This window comes from Mustela erminea, chromosome 8 (genome assembly GCF_009829155.1).
Source record: "Mustela erminea isolate mMusErm1 chromosome 8, mMusErm1.Pri, whole genome shotgun sequence".
Taxonomy (NCBI): Eukaryota; Metazoa; Chordata; class Mammalia; order Carnivora; family Mustelidae; genus Mustela; species Mustela erminea.
The window spans coordinates 42,336,297-42,362,943 of record NC_045621.1 but is presented as its reverse complement, the minus strand read 5'-3'; the positions used below and the strand labels follow the sequence as shown (position 1 = coordinate 42,362,943).

At 46.9% G+C, this 26,647-nt stretch overlaps 1 protein-coding gene and 1 long non-coding RNA gene across 2 annotated transcripts in view; one reads left to right on the top strand and one right to left on the bottom strand.

Annotated features, from left to right (window-relative positions):
- The window catches only part of AGAP1 (ArfGAP with GTPase domain, ankyrin repeat and PH domain 1), a 514,946-nt gene that overhangs the window by 148,104 nt on the left and 340,195 nt on the right, over positions 1-26,647 (bottom strand). The window contains 1 exon segment of the mRNA XM_032355251.1: positions 9,259-9,417. Within this exon segment, the coding sequence (XP_032211142.1) occupies positions 9,259-9,417 (159 nt within the window).
- On the top strand, positions 276-6,641 carry LOC116597484. Its single transcript, XR_004288638.1, has 3 exons — positions 276-423; positions 5,763-5,946; positions 6,145-6,641. It is a non-coding gene; the product is annotated as an uncharacterized LOC116597484 (long non-coding RNA).

Genomic DNA, 26,647 nt, shown 5'->3' with positions numbered 1-26,647 from the left:
GAGCCACTGGGGGTGCCACGGACACACAGAAGCTCAACCAGCTCTGAGCAGAGCAGCGGGCAGGAGCCAAGGACAGGGAGACGGGAGGGGCAGGTGGGACATGGGATAAAGAAACATCAGGGGCCAGACCAGCTGGGGCCTTGTCAGCCAGAAATAAAACATCAGGAACACAGCCCGTGCGCAGCGGGGAAGCCACCACAGTGTCATGCGGGGGGCGTGGCAAGCTGATTCATGTTTGTTTTTTTTTAGAAGATGAGTCTGGCCAACCTCTCGGAAGCAACAACACACGGTAGGGGAAGAAACAGGGCTGACAAGACAGAGCTGTGGTGGGAACCATGGGCAAGAGAGGCAGATTGGCGGGCAACCAGGTGTGCACTCAGGAGGAGAGTGCAAAGAACCAGCCGTATGAGTTGATTCAGTGAGGTAAGGATATGAGAAACTGTGTGTGGCCTGATCTCCTGGGAGGAGATGGTGGATGGCAGACTGAAGTCTGGAGTCCCCTTTGGAAATGCTAAGTGTGAGTGGGTCAACAGTCCTTCAGGTAGGTGGCTGATTACACGTGCTCAACGGAACAGAGCGTAGTCCAGTGGGGTGTAAGAACTCGGGTGTCCTCTGTGTCTAGATAGATGGCTAGGACCACTCGGAGGAAGGGGGGTGGTGTGTAAGGTGCGGAGAGAAGACTATGTTTGGAGCAACATCAAGGATCTGAGGTCTGAAAGAGAAGGCGATGGTTCTGAGACATAGCCAAGAGAATAGCAGGAAAACACAGAGAACGTGTCATGGGGGAAGCCAAGAAAAGAGCTTCCAGCAAGGAGATTATGAAGGGAACCAAGGAGTTGGCAGGGGGAAGGTCTGGCCACGGGTGAGAACAGTGTTTCAGAAGGGCTGGGAGAGAGGACGAATGGGACAGGTCAGAGAGAAAGTGGCGGGGAGTAACTGGGGACAGGGAGTATGGAAAGCTGCCTCAGGCAGGTGTGCTCAGAAGGAGAGCGGACCAAGGCCTGGGAACTGCTGAGGCCTCCTCCTGGCCAGCACCAGGAGGAGAGTTGTCATGGCAGGTGTGCAGGCTCCTAGGCAGGATCTGATGACTGGGGAAAGCTGGGGGCACAGGAAGGAGACAGGATAAACCTAGGAACAGAATCATTTGGACGTGGAGAGCTGATGGGTACAGAGGTGGAAGGGAGGACGCTGGCCAAGGGCAGGGACAGCTTATCCCTTGTGCAAGCAGGAAGCAGAGCGGCCGTGGGCACCGTAGGTAAAGCGGGGATGGGCAGGTGCAGCAGGGGTGGGTCTGAGCATAGGGAGTGAGTGAGCACCTCCCCCTATTTCCTTGGTAAAAGTAAAAGAGAGTCATCAGGTGAATAAGAAAGAGGAAGATTCAAGAAGAAAAAGTTGGAGCCAATCATTTCGCAGTATGCTATGTCAGGTTATCTGTTGCTATTTGTGTCAAAACCGTCACAACAATCCTTCCTGCACTGTGGAGTCAGTGCCCTGAGATCAACAGGCTCATCTACAGAATAAAGCTCATGTTTCTTATCGGAGCCATGGTTCATGCACACTTCACAACCCCTTGAAGAGTGGATCTCAACCTTGGATGCACGTTCGAAACACCTGGGGAACATTCTGGTGCTCAGGTTCAGCCCTGGCCAGAGCAACTGTGGTGCCAGCCCTCAACCCGGGAACTGGGATTTCTAAAAAGCATCCTGAAGCCTAAGATGTGCAGCCAGGTTTATGAGGTTCCCATTCTCCCAGTTCTCAGTCCTTATCTGATGTAGGTTTCTGGAGAGGGGTCCCCACGACAGAACCTGAGGGGAGGTGAGCACAGAAGGTGGTCCGAGGCCTCCCATTCTCTCAGGACAAAGCTATGTCAGTGAGCACCGTTTAGGACTAGCCGCCCCACTGCAGCCCTGTACAGTTGGCTCACTGAACAGACTTTGGGCCATCAGCCCTCTGTTTCACTCTGTGGTCTCTAGATTGGAAGGGGACCAATGTGATGCCTGCGATGTTGTCCACACATCCTCACACAGGCAGCACACAGGACTGCCAACAGCCAAGGCCATCCCATGCTTGCTGGGGCCTTCCCTCCCCTGCACTGCGCTCTGGGCACCTGAGACTCAGTCCAGCCCTGGTCTGCTGGGTGGGGATCATTCTAGGTCCTCATCTTGGGGGGCCCTTATGCCCAGCAAGCAGCAAGTGTTTGCTGGTTGCCAGGGAACATTTGAGCTGGTGAGGGCAAAAGACTGAGTAGAAGCGACAACCTCCGGCTTCTGCCTGGGGGTAAGCTCAAAGTCTCAAAGTCAAAGTCCCTCAAAGTCAAAGGGACGAGACACTTCCTGGGGCTGGCTGCAGGAATTCCCTCCAGAAAGGAGGCGTCCAAGCTTCCATCTCTTCAGGAAGGATTATTTAATTCACGAGGGACCGATGGCTGGAAAAAAGGACCAGAGACCTGAAGTTGTCTTGTCTAGATTAGGGTTTGTCAACCTTGGTATTAATGACATTTTTAGGTGGGATCACTTCTTGCGTTGGAGGGGCTATCCTGTGGTGCTGAATTTAGCAGCTTCTCTGCTACTAGAAATCAGAAGCACACCCCTCTGATCCTTAGCTGCGACAACCCCAAATGTCTCCAGACATGGCCAAATACCCCCAGGAGAGGGGAAAAATTACTCCTCGTTGAGAACCAGTGGTCCAGAAGAAGATACCAAGGGCCAGAGAGGGCTAAGAGACTTGCGGCAGGTATTAACAGCAACTGACAAGAGTATCTCTCTCTGCCATCCGTTTAAAATGATTTCTAGACTTCTGCTAGGCAAAATGAGAGCTGCTGGCCTTCAAGCATGAAATCCACGGCTCCCTGTTCTAATATTGGGGGCAATGTTTTCTCTGGTCAGCACCTGCTGCTAGAAATAGCTGGCAGGAAGGAACTAAGAAGATAAAGTACAAAGTAACAGCGTTTTGATTGAGAGAAGAAAAAAAATACACCTTTTCCCCCCTGTGGCCAGTTACCCCAGGAAGCTTCTGCTTTCTCCTTGGCCACATGCAGAGAAAGGAAAGCAGGCTCTGAGCACTGAGGGAACTGGGGTCATCCCTTTAATTAGGCCGACCAGCCCAATGAGGGGAGCAGACCTCAGCCGCTGAGACGGGGTGTCCAGCTTTGAGAGATGAGAGCCCACGGGCCCTTTAACACTGCACTGAGCTGAAGGTTGATGACAAACCCCAGGGAATGGTTTTTGAATGCCAGCCAGGATCGGGGAGGAACTGATGATAAAGGGAAAAGTTCAGGAGAAACCAGAGAAGGGAAAACGTTATTTTCTTTAAAAGCAAGCTTTATAAAGATAAACAACTTTCATGATACAATGTTTTAATATTAAGCATTCACGTTCCCTTTTAAAAAAAGGCAAAGGGGCAAACTGTAAGCTTCTGCATCAGAGAGACCTGGGTTTGAATTTTGGCTAATTATTAAGAGTCTTGGGTTTCTCAGCCTTTTTGAACCTCAGTTATCAAATAGCAACAGTGATTCTCAGAAAATGAACATTAGATGTCAAGCTCTGGACACAGAGAGGCCGCTGACTACAAAGGCAGTTCCCACCTTAACCTTCTCCTTTCCTCCCTCGCAAAAACCCTCCTACAAATGAAGCCTCATGGTCGGAGTGGCTGTGTCACACTACCACCACCTGCTGGCAACACGCCAAAATTGTCAGCATACTATCCAGGGAGAGGAAAAAAGTGCTCAGACTGTAAACATCCCAGCACCCAGTCCCAGCACCCTCTCTGACCATCCCTGGACCAGCCCCCTGGGAAGGGAAAGACAGAGGGAAGTGTGGGGCACACAACCAGTGGGACTGAAACTTGTGTGTCTAGCCTCTATCATTAAAATAGCCACAGAAAAAAACCAGTTCAAACTATTTAAAGGTTTAAAAAGCTTAAAGGCTTCAGATTCAGGATCAGTGGTCCAATAGCAGATTCTGGTAGATTCCAACAGGAGGACGCAGGATTAAACTGTTGGAAGGAGATGCACAAGCGCACATGCATACACACACGGACTTTCACGACGAAAGCTGAGCGTGGTGTGTGCACAATGACAAGGCTGTCTGCTGGCTGGGTGTAGAGGCAGGCTGAAGAAGGGTCGAAGAGAAATGCTTTAGAATCACTGAAAGCAATGCAGTATTCACAGTGATGGCCAGCCAGGGCAGCAAAGATGAACTGTTGGAATGGAGCAATCGGGGTGGGGGGGATGGGGTAGAGCCTGCAGAACCACCTGACAGCCGAGGGTGGGGGGCAGGGCTGTCGTGGCGACACCAACAGTTGAGGCCCAAAGCTGGCACTGGTGGGAGACACGGTGGCAGGCCTGCCTGGCCTGAACACACTCAGACACACACGTGGGGGGTCCACTGGCATAGGTGTGATGCATCTCAAAATGCATTTAGCCTCAGAGCAAGATATGACAAGAAAGTGTGTACAAACGACCCCCTGGTGTCCCCTGCTACACCCTCAGTAATGCAAACTCTAGGATAAGGCTTCTAGAGAAAACGACCTATAAAGAAAATGATTAAAAAAAAAAAAAAAAAAAAAAAAACCACAGGCTCCCGATAAGACTCACGAAAACTCTCAGCCAATAGTTGTTGCAGAGATAATTGTCCTGAATCTATCAATAAAGCTAAGCTGCCCCTTCATTGACTGCAAACAACAATTTCTTTCACCCAGGATTATAAGTTGGTGTTCACAGGCTCACTGCTGCCATTACGGTGATAAACAGTTTAAACCACAACAGGGTCTGACATGTAGATCAATTCTGGGTCCATAAAGAATCTACACAAGAGGTTGCAGGACAGGAATTTACAGCCACCAGTTTTTATTCCCTCTTGCTGCAAAAATTACTTCTGTCAAACACTTAGGAGAGTGAGGAAAAATGTAAAAAAATTAATTTTTCATGTACTACGGGAACAGCCTCTTCCAATGCTGAAGCTGAAGATGAATATGTTTCTGCATTTAAAAAATTATGCCGAGCAGCATGTGGCGCCTCGCCTAAGAGGGACCCAATCCTCCGTGCTGCTCGTGCTGCTCGAGAGCCAGCAGACAGCAATTTGAAACCCCGAACTGAGCTGTCTGGATTTCCTCTAAGGGCAGATGCGGGTCTCATGTTAGCAACGCCAAATTATATTAGACATTTAATTTTAAACCTCAGGTACTTAATGTAAAACCTTACAACAGTAATAGTCATAAAGCAGTGGGGCATTCCATTTCACAGAATGGATTCTTCTTCTCCTCCCCCCTTAATTTAACCAGAACCTCCTGTTTGGTAGTTTTGCACACTACAAAGTAATCTATCTAATTAGGAGTTGCTCACAGCTGCTTAAAAGAGAGAAACCCCTCAGGGTACCTGTGCATAGAGAGGGGGAGCCTTTCAAAAGTTCTCTGGAGCCAAAGTCTTAATTTAGTTGTGGACGAGGGGGCAGAGAAAAATTGAGTCCTGATGTTGTTATTATTACGTTTTATAATAAAGTGTATGACAATGGGAAGGCAAATTCACCAATTCAGGGGCATTTGGATTCAAAAGCAGCTTAGCTTTCCCTGTCCCTGCTGCTAGCGCTGTGTAAGCTTTTATGATTCTGACATCCAAACCAGATACCTGGGCCAGGCAGGGGGGAATAAAATGATTAAAAAAAAGAGAGTGGGATTTGTATCAACTGCAACTTGAAAAGAAAAAAGTATGACAGAAAGCTATTAATTATATTTGTTTCTTTGGTGATTATTTTCCAACACGGCAGGGAATGTTGATGCCCAAGTTGAGGTCTGGAAATCCATTCATAAACACGTTTCCTTGGAAGTCGCCTGTCAGACCTGATGCCCTGATGTTCATTAAAAATTGCTCAGGGTCTGGGGACCTGATGGATCACGGAAGGCAGGGATGGTGCTAAGCAGCAAGAAGCCAGGATGTTACTCTCACCGCAGGTGGGTACAGGGCTTCTTAATGCCCAGGTGGACCAGAGTACCCAGGGATCCCAGGAACATGAGGCTCCCACCGGGCGGGTCTTGGCGGAGCCATCCAGGCTCTGACTCTCAAACTCCCAGGCACTGCCTGATCCCAGAGCCATGGTTCTCAAATGTCAGCATGGGACACGGTTCCATGGAGGGTTTGTTAACACACAGGTTGCTGGGGCCCAGCCCTGAGCCTCGGAGTCAGTGGGTCTGGGAAGAGACTAGGAATGTGCACCTGTAACCAATTTCCAGGAGCGGTGACTGCTACTGTTCGTCTGGGAAGCACATCTCAAAAAGCACCGACGTGTTCTCAGGTTTGCATCCCAGCCCCTCTCAGAGGGTGAATTTGGACAAGCAATACGGTCCCACATCTCCCTACCCACCAAGTAGAGCTAACATCAGTGTCTACTCCCTGAAGATCAAATGAGATCAGCCACATGAAGACCTCCATAAATATCATCTCTCTTATTATTACCACTGTTGTTTCCCTTTTCAACTATATGTTGCTTGTGACATGCCATCAACCCTCAGAAAATAGAAGAATCAGGAAGGATCGAGGAAAACTGCAAGAATCCTCCTTCTGTGCAGTGCTCTGCTGCCTTTCCAGATCTTTGCTATATAAGTGATGCCAGCTCTAAGCATTAAAATTAAGATGCTAATTAATGTTGCCATTCTGACCTCTTCTTGTCCAGTCTGCACCCATCTCCCCTTGCACGCTCCCAACAGCCCCTTCATGTCACGTCCACTCCCTGGTGGTTGCATTTCCCTTTTTCCTTCTCCCTGAGCCCTTGTCCAAATTGCCTCAATGCTTATAATAACTTCCTCTTGTGGTTTGGCACCAAAAACCCCCCCATCTGGGTCTGTAAGCATTGTTCAATTTGGATTCTCTTTCAGTTTTCCTTGATGGACTGTCCATCCCTCAACTACCTGCACAATCTCAGCCCAGGCTTTCCTACAGGTTCTCTGTGTCCCATGGCACAGGGCTCACAAAGGGCGGGACTGGAGCTCCTTCTGTGTCATGTTTGGGGCTCAGGCCCTGTGGCGTCAGGGAGTCTAACGAGTTTTACCAAGCGTGCTACATGAAGAATGGACACTCGAGGGTGTCAACAGATGAGAAATCACTTTGTAAATATAAAAACACCATTTGTATGTAGGCAAGCACTGTGTCTTACAGGAACTTTATAAATGTGTGTGTAGAGACCAATGCCATCTCTTTCCGTGCAATGCCACTTCCAACCAAACTGATGGTCTGGAAATAACAGAGTCCCAAGCTTTGGTGCTGGGGAGTGCCTGTGGCACACACGCCTAGCTGGGCGCAAAGAGCTATGATGTGGGGTGGGGGCACAGTGACCTAGTGAGTCTTTATCAAAGACCTAAGTGTGCAGCAGGAAGGCTTACACAGAACAGATTTAGACAATATGCCACTTTCCATGCCTTTTCTAGAAAACATTCTTTTTTTTTAAAGTAGGCTCCACCCCCAGCATGGAGCCCAATGCAGGGCTGGCACTCATGAGCCTGAGATCAAGACCCAAGATGAGATCAAAAGTCAGACGCTTAACCCACTGAGCCAGCCAGGCGCCCCTATAAAACATTCTGAGTAGAGGGGAGGCAAAGACGGGGGGTGAGGTCTTTCTTAAGAACCTGCTCTTTTGTCCCCCCCTCTTCCCAAATATAACTCCCATAGCACATAAGGAGAACTCCAATGCTGTTGCCCTCCTCAGGCCCTGGTAGTGGATCCATAGTGAACTGGGAGGAGGAAAGATCTAAGAGGTCCCCATTTGACCAGGAGGAACCAAGGCAGTGTGCACAGCAGGCTCCGGAAACATCTGTGCAGAAAGGCGGCCACAGGCCAACCGTGGCTGGCCAGCGATACTGAAAGAGCACCTTGATGATGCAGTAATTATGTGAACTGCTTGCTCACTGTAATGACAGCAGCAGACACTCGGCGATAGAAGCCACCCCGGACCAGGTGCTGTGTTCACACCCAAACCACACAAGGAGGGAAGCACACCCATGCTTTGGACCAGACAGGCCGTGGCCACCATGCGGGCGGTTCAGGTGCTGACCCAGCACAGGCCCTTCCAAGGGCAGGCAACAGAGGTGAACACTCAAATGTCACTTTCCAAGGGACCAAACTCCAGGTGCTTTGTCTCAGTGAGTCAGAACCCGCTTTCCTGGGGTCCTTGGGCATTGCAGGACCTGAGACAATGGCGTAAAGCCCTAAAGAGGCAGAAGGGGACACCGATTGCCAAAGCATCCTCCTCTGGGTGGGGAAGGGGGCTCAGAGGCAGGTGCGTGCCGGGCACAGGGGCCATGCTCTGCTCACACATGCCATGCCACCCGCCCTTCCAGACCCACACTGTCATGGCACCCCTGGGTGTGGCCTTGATGGACTCCACTTCTCCTCAGCAACCAGTCTGGAGCTGTCCTTACTGCAAGCCCTCACTTGGCAGGGTTGGCCACAGAGATGGAAGCAACTAGAAATAAGGACGATGTTTACCCACAGCAAACGTCCTGCTACAGCAGCTGGTGGGTCTACAGGGAAGACCTGATGCTGAATCTTTTAATTAGAACAAATTATGCTAAAATTACTTTAAACCCCTGTCTGATAGACGACATACAACAGTGGGAATTCCGTTAAATACCGGTGAGCGGGCCGTAGATAGAACGCCACAGGCAAAGTGCGCTGCTGCAAAGCCAGGCGGCCTCGATAGCACATCAGTTACGATTCCGCCCAGACATCAGGGCGGCTTCTGACGTCCACACCCGTCTCCCAAAAGGCTGCCCACACTCATCAAAAAAAAAGGTGACAGGGAACTCTCCAAATTTAGAAGGTGCATCAGGAATTTTGGAAAACTAATAAGGAGAACAAATTCTGTGTTTTCCTTTGATGAAAAAAGCAAACACACCCCACATCCGACAATGGAACATCAGCAGTGCTACTCGAAGTATGGGTGTGGGGTCTCAGGGAAAGTGTGACTGGGATACTGGCTATAATTATTTCTCGCCTCCTTGTCATGGGACCGTGTGTGTGCAGCCTTGCTTTCCAAACCTGGCAGGCAATCTGCTCCTCCCTGATAGGACCCCATGGGAGGATGTGAGTGAAACCTTTGTCAAGGACCAAATGCTCTGCAGATGAAAGGTGACACACACCCGGCTCACGAAGCTGCCCCATAGGCCTGCACACAGAGTGAGCACGGATGACCAGGGAGCCACATCCGGCCCCTGGCTCACACCGAGGACCGTGAGGGGGGCGCGGGTCCGGGGGCCTGCGCCCTCTCTTACCACTGCTGATGGCTGAGTTTGCAATGACCGTAGCCTCACTCCACTGGTCGGCACTGGAGACAGAGTAGGAGCGCTGCTGCATGCCGTCCGGCCGGCTGCTGAAGGAGCCCAGGCTGATGCCGCTGGCCATCTGAGACCCAGATGCACTAGTGACATTCCCTAGGAATAAACAAGTCAGGTGAACACCACCTCGGACTGCAGACCCCAGAAGCCAGCACGAGTCAGTAGAGACACCCACGTGGTTGCGCATGGTGGACCTCGGTACCGAGAGCAGCTGGCGTCCTGCCTACGTGAAAGATGGATGCATCCTACAGAACAATATTCAAGAGGAAAACAAGGGTGGAACAGATCCTAGGGAGCCTGCTGGCACACTGCCAAGGAACCTAACCACGCAACACAATCCTAAACAAAAAGATGCCGACGCGACACCATCTCTAGGTGGGGGCAGAGGTGAAGATGGAAAACCCACTTTTGGGCAAAGCCTCAGTCCCAGCAAGACGAACCCTACAGGAGCCCCCACTGTGTCCACGTATTGATGGAAGGGAAAATGATCACAAATGGCAGCCAACTTTTACAGTGAAGCTCTACTTTATGGTCAACACGAATCGAAGCTCCTAGACAAGACATTGGAGGACATGCACTCTTAACCCAGGTTAGCTCACTCTTACCCCGAAGAGGCCCAGTAGAGGAAAGACAGCCTTCGCCACTGCTCAGCACATGGGGCGGTTATGGAACAGTCCCAATGTGTGTGGGATGACAGCGATCAGGAGCTCAACATCAGAACGAGTGATCTCCTGGTCATATCAACTATAAACTCAAAATCATGACTCAGAGCCTTTCTCTAAAGTGCGGCCATCCTACTGTCTGTGAGTGAATTCATGTATTCGATGCAGATCTTCAGAGAGATCAGGTTTGTTTTGTTTTAGACTTTCCTCCTTATGTTAGTTTAGATCCAATCAAGTTCAAATTGTTTTAATAGAAGGCTCTCATAGCACAAGATTTTAAGTGCATAGATTGGGTTCGTAGTTCCCAAATCTGGCCAATTACCAGAACTGCCCATGGAACTTTTAAAAAACAAAGGCTTCAGAATATTTGTATTTTGATTCCGAAGGCCTGGGGCTGGGGCTGGGGCTGGAGAGAATGCACATTTCCCACAGAACTCTGGTGGTCCCGGTGAGCCATCAAGATGTGGGAACTGGGGCTCTGCTACCAACAACCAACTGGACTGTGATCCCAAGATCATCTACTGAAATGCCTACGTGAGCCATGCAACAAACAAGTGGTCCACAGAGATGAGATGCTTCAAAAAATATATTTCTACCTTAAAAGGGGATACCGATTTTATGCTGTTATCTGAACCGGGAATACTTTGAATGTCACAGAGGAAAACTATTCCCAGGCAGCTCTACCCACTTCCAGAAAAAAGCTGAAAGCAACACCTCAGGACCTGGAGCATGGGCGGACCCAGACCCTCCTGACTGCGGTTCTCAGACCAGTGCTCGGCCAGGAGCTCGTTAGGAACGCAGACCCCCAGGCCCTGCCCTAGCTCCTGCTGTTTCAGACCCTCCTTCGGAAACGCGGGCACACACGACATCCTGGGGGCACCTGCTGAAGCTCGGATACCCAGAAATCACTACGAACACGATACCGACAACTGGAGCTCTTTGCCACCTCAGAACCGCGCTGTCAAAGGTGTCCTCAGGCAGCATGCAGAACTGCAGGTCAGGAGCCCGCTCCTGGCTCCGTCTGGCTGCAGGGTCTGAGCCAGTTTAGCCATTTCCCTCCTACCACGGAGGTGCTGATTTTTGGGCCCACTCAGGCCCTCCAATCCTGTAAGCACACATTGTGACTGATGCTGCTGGCTAGGATTCCTGCACCCACTTGGGGGCTGATCCCCATGGCAGACTGGGGAGAAAGGCCGGGCATCTGGCAGCTCAGACACAGAGGAGCAGCTCATGGTCAGTGGGGGTGGCAATCAGGGACAGACCACATGCTCCTTCGGGGCTCAGACCCACAGCAGGGCACCATCTGGGGGTGCGGACGAGGTACTCCCATTGGGCAGCGCAGTGTGGTTCTCCCCCTGCAGCCTATGTCCATATAGGTGTCTGCTGGCCACCTTCCCCCCATCCCTTTCCCCTGCCCTGCTCTCCTAGGAGGGCACCCATTTAGGCTACAACCACTGGCTTCCTGTTAGGCTCAACCAGTGGGGAGAGGGATGAGATGGGCGGTCACCTGGGGCTGGCTGTCCCTGAGACTTTCTGGGGCACCCCTCCCCTTGCCCCAGTGATGTCTGTGCCACTTCCACCAGCCCCGATGCCCACACCTTCAGACCCTGGGCCTGCTCTTCCCTGGGAGGATCCTCATCTCACACACCTACACTCAGAGCCACATTCAAGACAAACCCCACCTACCCTAAGACCTCAAAACCATTTCTACTTTCATCACATGAATTCTCGGCAGATAGGGGCCCGAGGACACTGCTAATACTTTTATGGTAGGGCAAAGAAAAAAGCTGGAAAGAGGACAGAGAGGACCACGAGAAGATCCACACAAGCTGTGACCTCACCGCTGAACCAGCAACCCCCAGCCCCAAAGCCTAACTGCCTGTGGGCACACCTGCCGTTTGGCAAAAACGTTGAGGAGATGATTCTTTCCTCTCTGTGAGGGCCAATCACACCGGTGACAAGTCATGATCAAGCGTGCACTCTGTCCACAAAACCTCTTCTTACACCAGCCTGAGGCACACAAGGGCAAGGCTCACAAGTACCCAAACACCTTCACTGTCTGTCTTCGAGCCAATGATGCCAGGATGACACTTAAGCCCGCAGTGTGGCTTCCCTTCCGGGGAGTGGCTCCCAGACGACAACCAGCCTAAAAACCTCCTGACACACTTCCCTTGAAAGGCAGAGTTTCCCAAGTGCACCTGTCCCTGACTACACATAGCAGAAGCCCTAGGATATCCACTTGCACACAGTGCAGCCTGCTCAGTCTGAACTTGGGACAGGAACACGTGCAGTGTCCTAATGGGGGTATCCGACAAAGAGCTCGTCTTAGGTCAACAAACTCTTCATGTCCAGGCCGAATAGCCACTGTGGAAGGAGAAGAGTAGGTTTCTTGAAATGAACACACTGTAGGAAACCCATGTGACAGAGTTGGCCATGTGTCTGCAGCGGGTCCCCTAGTCCTCAAGCTTCCAGCTGTTTGTCAAGTGAACTTTCAAGCATAGCACGTTCAATGTATAAAGCTGCTGGGGAGCAGCTCTGGGGTTTGGCTCCTGAGGGGATCCTCAAGGAACCCCACTGGGGCCTGTGAAGAAACTTCTGGCCAGACTGTGTGCTCCTGGTGTGTGACTGCCGACTCAGCGCAAGACCCAAAGCAGGTGGGCAGAGCTCTTCAGGAAGCCCAACCTCAGGGCCCTGCAGTACGTGAGGCTCTCCTTCTTGCAATCACACCAAACCCCCCACTGTGGACTCAAGATACACTACATGACCGAGTTCTGGCCACATGAATATGGGTAAGACTTGTGGCCTAGAGTCTGGGTTGAGCTTATAGATGATTTTTCCTGAGTACATAATGATTTCTTTTTAAAGGCAGAATCTGGGAGATATCTTTTAAAAATCTGTGGTTTCTGGCATTATTTGAAAAAATGAAGAGAGTCTGGCAGCAGCGGGCTTGTGCCTGTGCTCTCCAAATGGCCAGTGCAGCAGCCAGAGAACACACCTGCCTGCCCAGTCCTCATCTTTGCTAACCGCGAGTCACAAAATCTTTCAAAAATTGGCTGAAGAACAATCTTGTTTCAGAAGTAAAACGTTTCTGATTTTCTCCCAAGAGAGCGAATCTCTCGTATATACTCAATTTTAAATGTCAGTTAAAATTTTTCTAAACACCAAACAATAAAAGATCAACTAACTAGTATGTAAGAAAAAAATTATGAAGGGCTAAAAATCCCGTTTTTGCCATAAATATATAGCTTGGGGATCAACACAGACATGCCCTCGCCTTTAAAGGTAAACACATGAAGACACAGGTTTTAACTTTGACGCAAACCAGTGCTCCATGGCCCCATGGAAGTAGTCTCAGTGGCTCACTGTGGCCTGTGGAGCATATCACTCCCCGCGGGAGCAGTCCTGGGCCAGTGGTTACCCTCTGAGGCATTTCGACTTGCTCTGAGTGAAACCATAAGTCAAAGAAACCAGCTACCCCCAAATGTTTCATGAATTATCTTAAATAACTCTACAGATCTAATTATGGTATTTTATGTCAATTTCTGATGCTTATTTTTACACACACACACACACACACACACACACACACACATACACCCCTCATCCAGAAAAGGCTAATGCATAATTTCATTTGTATTTCTGAAAAAAATGTCACGAATTGGCACCAGTCAAGCAACACCAGCCTCTGCTTCTAGACTGTACACATGCACACCCAGCAGAGTCTGCCCTACGTGTGACCACACTGCGATCTTCTCACCACTTCTGAAAATACTTCTAAAGCAAGTAAGAGAGGTGCTAAGCTTAAACTCACTTTATTTCCTAAGTTCTCTAGGCCTACATCTTCAAGTGAATGGTAATTCATTTCACATTAACATATTATTAATTAAGGCTGAGGATCTGGGGTTCTCATCTGTGAAAGAAGCCCACAGCTGATCTATTCCTGGCAGTCAAGCATGGAAGACCAAGACCATAGAGATACACGGGGGGACCTGGACACTATTCTCAACGTAGTCGGGGTCAGCCTCAAATGCGGAGCAGCTCTGAGCGGCTGTGCCTAGGCAGAGGGGCCTCTCTGGGCCGTCAGACTGAATGGCTCCAGCAGGTCCTCATCCGAACACACATCCATCTTGCTACAGAATTTCATTCGTGTGACTGAGAACCAAGATATGACACTCAAGTCTATCTGACTGGACAAGCCCGTGTGTGCCCAAAACACAAGGCCGAGGAATATAGGAGCCATAGGAAGGTCTGAGGGGCAGGAAGAACAGCCCCTGGAAGGGTGTGGGAGAGACTTTACGAAACGCTGCAGATTTATTTTAGATTTTGGAAATGGAGACCACCCCCCTCCAGAAAAGTGTGGAAAGAGGGATCTCACGCAATCCTGGGACTACCCAAACGCTCTTCTGACTCACCTGATGTCCAATAAGAGCCACTCTCCCCAGATTCCTGTTTCCCTTTTCACCTCAGTCTGATGGAAGTCACACACTCAGTCCAATGTTAGTCCCCACAAGTGCCTAACACTTGTGCCAGAAATCCTGTACAAGAATATTTGCAGTGGTGTTCCTCAGAACAGCTCTGAACCAGCAAAGGAGGACATCTCCCCACCACAGGCACCCCGTGGTATGTCCATATGGTGGAACACCACAAGCAGGAAGGACGGATGCTGACATGGCCACGACAGGACGAACTTCACAGACAGGATGTGTGGAGAAGACCAACTCGAGCACCAATGGCTGTGACCCCACCCAACGGTTCACCATCCACAAGCAACCAGTCCTAGGAGAGAGCAATGGGATAGCAACCACCCTCAGACACGTGTGTATAGGCACGGGCTGGCGGCCACCTGCTGCTTCCCAACCTGAGGACGGGCCACCTACACACTTAGCTACCAGGATTTTGCACTTTCTCTGTGTGTGTTCTATTGATATAATGTAACTCACCCTCCCAAAAAAGCTAAAAATGGGTCATCTGAAGAGTTTGTGGATACAGAGGTCAGGTCAGCAAGTGTGAGAGACAGAGTTGGGGTGGGGGAGAAGAGACGAGGGCACCAATATGAAGTCTCAAAGAGGGGTCCAGCCCTTCACAGTAGGAGCTGCTGCTTCCACAGCAAGGGAGTCAAGAAAAGACCTATTTGTTGTTTGTCTCCATATCTTTTCCCCAAATATCGGGATATACACAGTCGACTACCTGGCCCGTTCTGAACTCAGACAGAGTGCTTCCTCCAACACCCCATCTCCGGATCAGCTGGCTGCTGGCCTTGATTAGCAGGGGGCGGCTACATTACCATGCTAATCCATGGAGTCTCAGCGCCATCTCCTTGATATGGATATGTGTGTGCTTATGGGCCGCCCTGATTAGCCCAGCTTCCATGTGTCAAAAGCGCCAGATTCTTCCCAAAGAATAATTTTAGCTTTACTTCTATCCCTAAAGTGTAAGAGTTGATTTGAAAAGGTACTTACCTCCACCATATGCTATTTTTCTTAAAACAATTTGCATTTCAAAGTGACTATGGCATTTATATCTGAATGAATATCAGTATGTTGCCTGAACTGATCTCAAACGAGCATGAAAAAGATGCTGGTTTTCTATTGAACACGACTGTTTTCATCCACCAAATGCCATCAAAGACAGAATGCCTCTTTTAAGCTATAGGCTTATTACATAAAAAATAGCTTGCTCTGATTTTTAAAAATATACTCTGAAATAAGGCTTTTCATAGCATTCAAATAAAGGTTCATCAACAATTATTTCTTGTAAAATACAAAATTTTGCTCACTGCACTTTCCATTTTAGTTCATCTTCACAAACACAGCTTGGCCTTCTCAAAGGCTTAAAGTGGAAAAGGAATATTTGGCATTTGAATTACTGGTAAAGTATCCTGTAGAAGAGCAGCAGTGCTTGCCAGTAGGTTAGAGACCTGTGCCTTGCATGAGGGGGGCACGACGCAGAGAGGGGTCTACAAAGGCCCCAGTATAATGCAGACATTGGTATCTACTGTGGGATTTTATACCTTTTTAAAAACAAATCGTAATTACAGCATAGTATTGATAGGAGATTCCCTGATCCTCGGAGGCCTCACACTGAGAAACAGATCGGTTTTGGGTGTCGATTCTCATTCCTACCTGGCCTCCAAAGTGAGAGGAGTCTGGGGTATGAGGCCGCCTTGCAAACCTCCGAAGCACAGCCCCCGCTGAGCCTGAGCAAGACGGCCAGTTTGCTGGAATTGGAGCAGGGCGACTGAGGCTACTGTAATGGCCACACCACTTCAAAATAGGCCTTTGCCATCTGCTCGTCCTCCAATTATAAACCCAAAAAGAAATATAATTCACAACACTACCATAAAAAGTGAGATACGGATGATTTAAGTGCCTATGAGCAGGGCCGTTCGCTGCACTATTTGCATTGGAAATCTGCCCTCCTTTTTGGCATCCAGGACTTGAGGCTAAGAGGATTTTTTCCAAGGACACATTCAGTATCTTAAAGACATAGGCGTCCGGGATTCTGCATTGTTATAAACTGACACTTGTTTTGTTAGAGTGCATTCAACACGTCCACTACTGAGATGGGAATAGCGGTGCACCTCTTCACTGGGAGATAAGCCCATATGTGCTGACCAGAGAGGAGAGAATGTATGGAGCCCAGACCCGGTGGTCACAGTGGATGTATTTGCTACTACCTACAACAGTGTGGCCACACTCAGGACTACAGTCCTGGGACCAGTTCTCACCTATTTCCTAAAAAGCAGAAATAGTTCATTTTGCTTGGATTTCTCCTTGTTCTGATTATGATGTCCAAGGAAAAAAAACACTGAATCATTCTTGTTGTATCAATGTCTTTAAAACTTACCTTGCACGAATGCTGTCAATTAGAAGACTTCCAGAATCTCATGTAACAGATCAACTCATTATTGAACATGAGCATCGACTCTTCTTTGTAATGGCCATAGGAATGATGTAATTTTATATTACACTTCTTTCTTATGGCTTCTAATCCTTTTCATGTGTTCCATTATTTTCATCCTAATTTTAGATATATGACATCTTGCTGATTTAAGGCAGACAATTCATACTGCTATTTTCTTACTTCTGGATAGCTTCATTTCCAATTTCTCATTGGAGTAAACAAAACTGCAAAGGACATCTTCTATTAAGACTCTTCCTTAGGATAAAATCTTGGAAGAATCATTACTCAGTCCAATAGCATTAATGTCTTTTTGACTTGTGGCATATATTGCTGATTTTCTGAGGCCACTGGCCAAAAGATGATGGAACCTGGACATCTTGAAAACAATTCAGTTCATGATTTGTAAAATGGATATAACGTTAATGATGATGACAATAATATGCCCCATGTGGCTGATTAATATAAACATCAAATTGTATAAAGCACTTTGTAAACCACAAAGCCTCTGTGGATATAAGCTGTTATTAATTTCACCAATGGTGAGTTTTCCTTTTCTCTCTCGTTTATTTTTTACTAAAAGCTTAAAATGCCAATAATGCTAATTTTGTTTGCCTTTAAAATCTAAAAGGTATGAATGTCATCCTTACATCTTTCTTGTGCTGGGGTCTCCTCATGTGTCCCTTGCTCACATCTGCATTCGGCTATTACAGTCGTCCTCACAATGCATGAGCCAACATGCATGCTCTCAAAGGCGTCCTGAGCATCTGCTGTATGGACCTGGGCAGTGCTTAGCGCTGGGACAGCGTGACAACACTCCTACCACTCCAGGTCTTCCAGAATTTCCAAAGGATTACAACCAGGTCCATCCAAGCCACCAGAGGCACAATTTATAAAGGGAAAGAAGAAATGAAACCATGGGCCTGGGACATGGTGCTAACAGTGGATGAATAGTACAACCAGATGTGCAGAAAGAAAGAGGAGCTGGAAAAGCCCTGGGCCTGCTCACGTGCCACAGCCGGACCACCGCTGCATCCTGGAGATGGATATAAATCTGGTGTTCGGGACAATTCAAGATGAAAATATTAAGCACATGAGAAGGGAGGCGCTCACTTTAAGGGATCATATCCAGAAATCAGTCCAAATATATTTACTCCAAAGACAAAGTCCATGTCTTCCCAGTTCTCCGGCGCCACACTCATCACTGTGAAAACAATGCCCGCGCTTTCTTGCCCACTTTTATCAGGGGCAGGAACACCTGCTACTACAGACTCTGAGGTGTTTACTCACATAGTACATACATCGGGCTCGCCTGCCTACTGCCCATTACTTGTATGGGCTACATGAATGAGTTTATAGCAATGCAGTGATAACAAAGTATAAGCAACATTGCACAAAAGGAAAATAAAACTAAGGATTTTCTTTTAAGGGATGCCTAGGGGGCTCAGTCGGTGAAGCATCTGCCTTCGGCTCAGGTCACGATCTCAAGGTGTTGGGATCGAGTCCTGTGTCGGGCTCCCTGCTCAGCAAGGAGTCTGCTTCTCCCTCTCCCTCTGCAGCTCCCCAGGCTTGCCCTCTCTCTCCTTCTCTGACAAATAAATAAATAAAATCTAAGTAACAAAATATGATTACCATGTTCACACAGTCATGTTTTGTAACACATAACCCAAGATGTCTGTGTCTTCTCCTCTATTTTTGTAATTTGATACTATACTCCTAACAACTACATCCAACATTGAGTTTCTTCTTTTGCACTTGATGACAGTTCTGTCTTGAAAATGTTCTTTCTCCTTTATATGATATACACAATAGGTGTTTTACCCCAAATCCATTTTGAGAACAGGTTTCTCTGGCTGTCAGTACATTCATTATCCTCTTCAGGAAGGAGACTGTGGCAGTCATGTAGGCTTATGCTCAGAAGTGCTCACTTCTTTCCCTCTATTCCAGTCCTACAAGGTCAGTTCTTATAGAGAAATCATGGCTGTGGTGTGGAGGTGGGCCTTTTACCACTCCCCAGAATATTCCAGAAAGACAAATGTTCTCTTAATAAGCGGTAACTACCAAACACCAGGCCCACCTGGTTCGGATATGGTGAACGTCATGACTACTCTGAAAACACCCCTGCCTGAGTGGGAGCAGGCATGCAGCAAGGAAGCCAGTCATGGGCTTGGCTCGATCACAGACTGGCTCTTTCCCTGGGCCCCAGACAGCACTCAGCCACCCTCCTGAAGGACGAGGTCCTTCTCAGGGACCCTCTTTCCTCCAGCTCTTCCCATGCAGACCATTTGCTGGTGCTGAAAGCATCACGGGAACAGCCAAAACATTATTCTTCACCAAACGTGCACTTTTCTGAAAGGGGGAACAAAGTTTCTAAAGCAACTTTTATTTACTTATGGGAATATCTGTCCCCAGAGTGAAAGATAGCTCAGTATCCCGAGTATTTTAAATGGAAATCATCAAGATCAAGGTGCTTTTGTCATCTTCTCAGAAGAGACCACCCCACTTAGGGTTCAAATAATTGAAGGAGGTTTCCTTAAACTGGAAAGCATGCTTCTGATTTATCCCTGAATTCCTCCCCAACGGTTCTGCCCATGGAGTGCTGCATCGAAAGAAAGCAAACAGTGCTTAGCCTCAATGATCATCCCTTATAGTTCTCCTGGGCGGAGATGCTTAATGATAAAATAACTGTGAGGTCACGAAACTAGGAGAGGGTAACAAAGAAAAGGATGCAATGGTCTCCATCTCAAAGAGCTTACAGTTTCAGGATGGAAACAACAGAACAGAAATCTGCCTAAACCTCAGTGGTAGAAACATCTAAACACAGAAACAGCTAGCAATAAGAATGTGTTTCTCACAAAAGCTGAAGATGGTGCAACTCTTCTGAAGAGTAGTAACTTTAGTGTCTCTTTTAGTTACAGAGTTAGCACACTTCCTGATGTTTTGGGTCTGAAAGAAATGCCCCAAAATGTTTCTTCCTTTCCCTAAAAATAATGAGTTATTAAAAAGCCATCAAATCTACTCCAAGTAAACCCTGGTTTGTGGAAGGAGATTATCATTATTATTATTTTTTTTTAGCAAAAAATCAATTTTTTTGCTAAAATTTATTTATTATTTTTTAGCAAAATAATTCTCAACCAGTAAGGCTTTTATTTGCAAGCGTTCTACCAAGTGGCTAGATGGGTGTTTAGGAAAAGGACCCGATTTATGAATCAGACTAACGTGGCAAACAAAGTCCAAAGTGTGCGACAGGAAGGGGTGACTGAGGCAAAAACACAGCGAAAAGCAGTCGGGATAGGGGGGTGGTCCCCTCCCTTGTGGGAGGCCCACGACCCAGGAGACACACATGAGCCATGTGGTTCCCTCTGTGTCCAGAGCAGACTCTGGAGTTATTAAAATGTTTTCTAGACCATTTGAAACTAAACAAAGAAAAACTTTGTTTCTACGAGACAACGGATCTAATTCTGATGTTGCGTTATTTATTTATTTATTTTTTCATAGCTATTACGACTGTAACAGCAGCTTAGCGGCTCGGCGTCTGCAGTGTGAGCAGTTTTGATAAACAGCCTCTGCGGGCCACACAACGGGGATAATGTATCCTTAAGTACCGCCAATGAGCTGCCATTCTGCACAGCCAATTACTTCTGTGCGTCTGTCACTCAAAGGAAAAATGGCTGAGCCCATTAGATCAAACCTTTGTCACTGTTCCTAATGCACTCTTAGGCCTCATTAATCTCCGGGAGCAGCAACAGAGCCGCCGGTGTCTCATTGCCTCCCCCGAACAGGCCCACGTGAAGCCTCTCATCTCTCCCCCAAGTGCACCGCGTTAATCAAGCTCTCCTTATTACCCCAGTCCCTGTCACGGCGGAGAGCGCGCTCCCTCTTAAATGCTCTCATTATGACCCATCTTTAGAGCCGGCTAAGTGGAAAAAAAGAGAGAGGGAGAGAGGGAGAAAGAGGACGGGAGAGAAAGAGGAGAGGAAAAAGCAAGTCCGATCACATTAATATTCATGACAATAATTAGTATTCTAGGTCACTGAATATTCATGCTATTAGTTTGGTTTTTTATGGGTTTGCTGGATGTCCTGATTACTGAAGTGTGGAGGAAAACAGCATGGTTGAGACTTTAGATGTCAACGGCAGTTCAATACTCAAAACACATCGAGATCCCCGCCCCCAACCCCGAAAAATCAGCCTCAACCCTCCCGGAGGCTTTAATATTTTGAAACCGCTGGGGGCCTGAAGCGCAGGGAGGGAGGGAAGAGGAGGGGGCAAGGTTTCCTGCTACAAAGGCCTACACACTGCTCTGCTGAGGATAAAAACACAGTCACCATTCCAAATACCCAACAAAGACACACTTTTGGGACAGGGAGGTATCTGGCATCTCGGACCAAAATCGGGCAGTGTGGGAATAAAGAGTCGGGGGGACATGGCCTAGGAGCCCGGTGCCCACGGAGATCCGGCTGGTCCCGCAGAGCTCCGCTCCCACCACAACAGAGGGAATGCTGTTGGGGGTCGGGCATGGGTTTAGTGTGTCTGACCCATGAGGGCTGCACACAGGTGACAGAAACAATAGTGCCCGGCATGGAAAAAATCCATGCAAAATTTCTGTCCCCTTGCTTCCTTTTCTTCACCAGTGACAAGTACAACAAATATGATGGATTCCTGATGGAATCTAGAGACTGGCCCTGGACTGCTGGACTTTGCAAAGGTGCACTCCCAAGAGCGAAGTAGGTACACTGCCCACGGCAGCAATGAAAAAACCGGTGTTCATCTGCATAAGGTCCTAAGATGGGGAAGGTGGGATTCAATGTAGGGTTTCTGCCTCTCAAGGCCCTTTTGTGGACCATTACGTTTTCCTGTTGTTACTTCACTGTCAGAATAACATCCAGACCTGACACAACTCAGTATTCCACTGTAGGTGGATATGATTCTACAAAACCAGCCTGGCTGACAACTCCTGTCAGAAGATACTGTGGGACATCTGACTATCTTCTCTGGAAGTATGCCTGAAATTACAGTTGGATGGATTCACTAAAATGTGGCTTCTGACTAGAATGGTGATGTGGGTTCCAAGCCAAAAAGCACCAGGAAAGGCAGATACTGTCATGGACATCCTGAGTGAGTGACCTTGGAAGAAGGGGGAGATGTGATCAGGAAGGGGAAATTTAACCAGGCCTGAACAAATATCTCCTGGATTCTTCTTCTTCCTCCTCTTTCTTGCTGGAGTAGATGCTTAAGTAATTTTTCAAAAAGTAATTTGTTTCTGTATCCATGTATATCTAAAAATTTTTTTCTTCCTCCATACTTGATTGATAGTAGTTTGGCCCTTCATAGACTTCTAGGTTCAAAATGATTTGTCCTTAGAAAAGAATTCTTCCATTGTCTTTTAGCATATGGTGTTTGCTCCGAAGTCCCTAGGCCGGAATAGTTCCCTCTCAATAGGTAAGCATGCTCTCTTCCTGCCTGGGATGCTTTCTGGGAATCTGTCTGTGTTTGCAGAGTCTCCTCTCCCCTGAACTTGACACTCAGCTCTTCAGATGGAAGACACTAACATGTCCTTCATCACCTCTAGTGTGCTTTCTGCTATCACAGGTACAATCACCAACAGTACCCTTGGCCATGGTCTTTACAGCACTGAACCTATCTACTGAATTTAAAATTTAAAAAAAAAAAAATTTCTTTTTGTAATCAATTTTTCTTTAATTTTCAAGGACTCTTTATCCCCAGGTTTTTCATGTAAACTTTGTTTCATTTTACGAAGACAATAATAATTAGCCTCTTAAGTCTTCCTTCTTCCCCACCTCTCACTCTCTTGTAGGATCAGTTGCAGTTTATCTTGGTTTCTCTCATTTTTAGTGTTGGTTTCCACAAATGTGTTGGTTTCCACAAATGCAATGTATTTGTGAACGTGTGCCCGCCAGTCCATCAGGTAGAGGCAGGGGCTGGCCCTGCAGCCTTTGGAAGGTGTGTGGCCCAAGCTGACTGGGAGGTTCACATTAGATCAACCGCACAGGGCTCGTGGGCAGGCTGGTGTGCATCAGTGACGTTCCTCATGGCAAGACTGCCTTTCCTTGTCATTTCTTTCTGTCTCTGTGTGTGGATGTCTGAGCTCCCTAAGCCACTCCCTTCTCTTTCAAGCATCAGTGTCCCCATTGGATTGGAGGTGGGGGACACCGATGGCAGGCTCCTCTGGAATGTGTCCCTCTACCCGCCATGCCTGTCCTCCGCAGCTGCCCCACGGAGTGTGGAGCCTCCCCACCTTCACTGCGGTTCTTCTGCTCTGCGTAACTTGTGGGCCCCAAAGGGAGACCCAGGCTCAGTTATCAGTACACAAGGCAGCTACTTGGATGTGTTTTTCCTCCCCTTCCCGAAGCCCTGGTCAAAATATGATATGAAGATCATCACAGTTCTAGCATTTTGATGTTTGAAATGCAGTCAACATTCCAAGACTGGTGAAGCATTTCCCAATACTAGGAATAACATAAGACCACCACCACAACCAGTGATTTTCTATCCAGTTGCCCCCTTCATCCCTTGAGCTTTGATCACCAACTTCAATGGTCTTATCTGTTTATCTTCTGACTCCTCCGCCCCCACCAGAGTGCAAGGCCTCTGAAGGGAAGATCTCATACTGCCCATGAAACCTCCAAAGCACTATTCGGGGCTGGGCATACATGCAGCCGACCCAGTAATGATGGTACACGAGCAGTACAGGAAGAAAAGCAGTAAGGTATTCCAAAGTCAACACAGACATACAATTAGGCATTATCATATCTGAAATGTGAGATGCATTAAGATCATATACTAGAAAATCAAGAGAAACATTTGAATAAATATTCCCACTAACATAGAGTTCAATATAATGACTGGATATAAAAAACATAAAGACTATGAGCTTTCTTATTTCTATTTTTTAAAAAAATATTTTATTTATTTATTTGACAGACAGAGATCACAAGTAGGCAGAGAGGCAGGCAGAGAGAGGTGGGGGAGAAGCAGGCTCCCTGTTTAAGCAGAGAGCCCAATGTGGGACTTGATCCCAGAACTCTGGGATCATGACCTGAGCTGAAAACGGAGGCTTTAACCCACTGAGCTACCCAGGCACCCCGAGCTTTCTTATTTCTTGCAAAGTAGATGAGATAACAGACAGCCCCCTTCTCTTCCAACCCCTCTCCCCCAAAAAACTAGCTTCACATTTCATCAAAAATTATAAACTAACAGAACGGATAGACATGATACATCTAAATGAAGAAAAGTGTTAACATTTTACTGAGGGATATATATTAGATTCGAATAAATCGGGCAAGGCTTGTGTTCCATGACAAGAAGCTCAATATAGTAGAGATATCAGTTCCTCCCCAATTAACTGATAGATTAAAAGCACTGTCAATGAGTCACAATGTGATTATTTTTCGGGGAAAGGAGAAGGTTTCAAGTTACTCTTAAGTTTATTGGAAAAAATAAATGAGTGGCAATAGTCAAGAACACCAGTAAAATCAGAGTAATATTACTGCCAGATATAAATTGAATCATAAACCTAAGAAACTGTGGTAAATCCAGACATGGTAACACAATGGTAACAATAGGTCAACTGAAAGATTCCCAAGCCCAGAAGCACAGTGATTTTGATTAAATGAGTTAGTTGTATAATAAAGGTGACACACACAGTTATAAGTAAACAGTTTGACAGAGAAAGGACAATTAGTTATCTATTTGAAAAAGGAGTTTAATTAGATTTCCTATTGTGTATAATTGATGCAAACAAATTAAAGGTGGATTCAGGGCTAAATATTCTTAAGAAAGAAACAAAAATAAAACTGCAAAACTCAGAAATATATATTTATGAATTATGATCTGTTTTCAGGATTATTACTAAAGGGTTTCTAAATATCTAAAGCAGAAATTGCAGAACTAAGACTTATAATTTTATTATATGTATATATTCTTGATTATACATTAAAAAAGGGAAAACCTCTATATGTAAATTAGACCATAAAATTTAAAAAGCAAATAATAAACTGAAGAAATACCTATAGAACATATTATACAGCATTAATATCCTTAACATGTAAAGAATTCTTATATACTAGTAAGAAAAAGACAAACACCAAATACAAAAATGGGAAAAGATACATCTAAACAATTGTGACGTAAGAAATATCTGTATCAACAGGCATGCAATGGTCAACTTTAGTGTTAACCGAAGAAATCCAAATAAACAAAGCATGAGATATTTTTAGTATAGATTCCAAAATGATAACAGCAATGCTAGCAAGCATGTGTGGGTGAAATGGATACTCACTTTAGAGATGGAAGGGTACTTGTGTAACAAAACCTTTCCAGAAATTACTTTGGAAATGCATACCACGATCTTGGTATATAACCACTGACTGAGTCACTTCACTTAGGGACATTTGTCCTAAGACAGTAACAAATGGTATACACAAGGATTTGGGTACATGCATATTATCACGTCTACACAAGTGATAAAGTTACAAGAAGGGAAGGCACAAAACATTGCTCTATTCCAGTAATTGAGATAAGAAAACAAATAAAAAGGAAAAGCATAAAAAGAAACAAACATCTCCATGTTAACTCCAACCTCTAGAACAAAACAGCAGAAATCAAATGAGTTGAGAAAGAAGAATACAGTTAAGTAGCATGTTAAGTTCTTTGGCAAACAGCCCTAAAATAGCTGAAATAATACCTATTTTTAGGTCAAAGTCTGCCACTTAAAATAACATCAACATACTTCAAGTTAAAATTGTTCTTCACGTGAGAGAGTACATGTGAACAAGGGGACAGAGGGTCACCAGCTGATGAGGTCACCTGCATGCAGAGACAAGGAAGCTACGTCCCTGAGCACCATTGTGACCACGAGGCACTGTCTTTCCCCAAAGTGGTATTGTGCTCCTATGATGTCACAGCCCCACTTAACATGTCCCTACTTGTGATCCGAGGAAGAGTACACATTAACCAGGTTCCCTTTAAGAGGAATTAACTTGGCTAAGGGTTGGAAGAACGCACCGTCATCAGTTGAAAGTGGGAGCAGGGAAAGGGATTCTGTGCAAAAGAATCCCAAACCCTCCTATCCACACAATGCCAGGGCATTCAAGAGAAAGGAGGTGCTAAAGGAATGCTCCTTTAGCCAAGGCACAGGACATGAGCCACTCCACGCATATGATAAGGTTACAAGGCATTTTGTATTTTGTTTACCAAACATTACATTTTTCTGAGGAAAACAAGGGGCAGTTCAGCACCAAAGAACACAAGTCTCAAGATTAAAAAAACTCTAAATTCCAAACATTATGTATTTAAAACTCCTTCAAATCACTGAGGCTCTTCCCTCATCCTTGTGCCTGGCAGATTCCCATCCATCCTTTCTTTACACTCTGCACAGGCACCCTCCAAGCCCTGAGCCTTGGTCCACCTTCTCGGGTAAACTGGACCCATCACCCCTAGACCTTCAGGCCTCTGTGTACTTGTACCGTGGCCTGCCTCAGAGCCCTGCCTTTACCTGTCTGCTGGTCTTTCTTCCCCACCAGAGCCCAAGATTCTCAACAGCAGAAATGAGTCTTAATCTTCTGTGTTCCCAGAGCCCAGCACCATGCCTGGCATCCATCAGATATGCCATAAATGTTTGTTCACGTGACTAAAATGGGTGGGTTTGGCATGGTGGGTTAGAAGAAGTGGAAAATGAGCTCGTTTTAAGGTGACGGCCTCAGGTGTAAGTTCTGGAGACTGGGGTCTCCACATCCATAGCA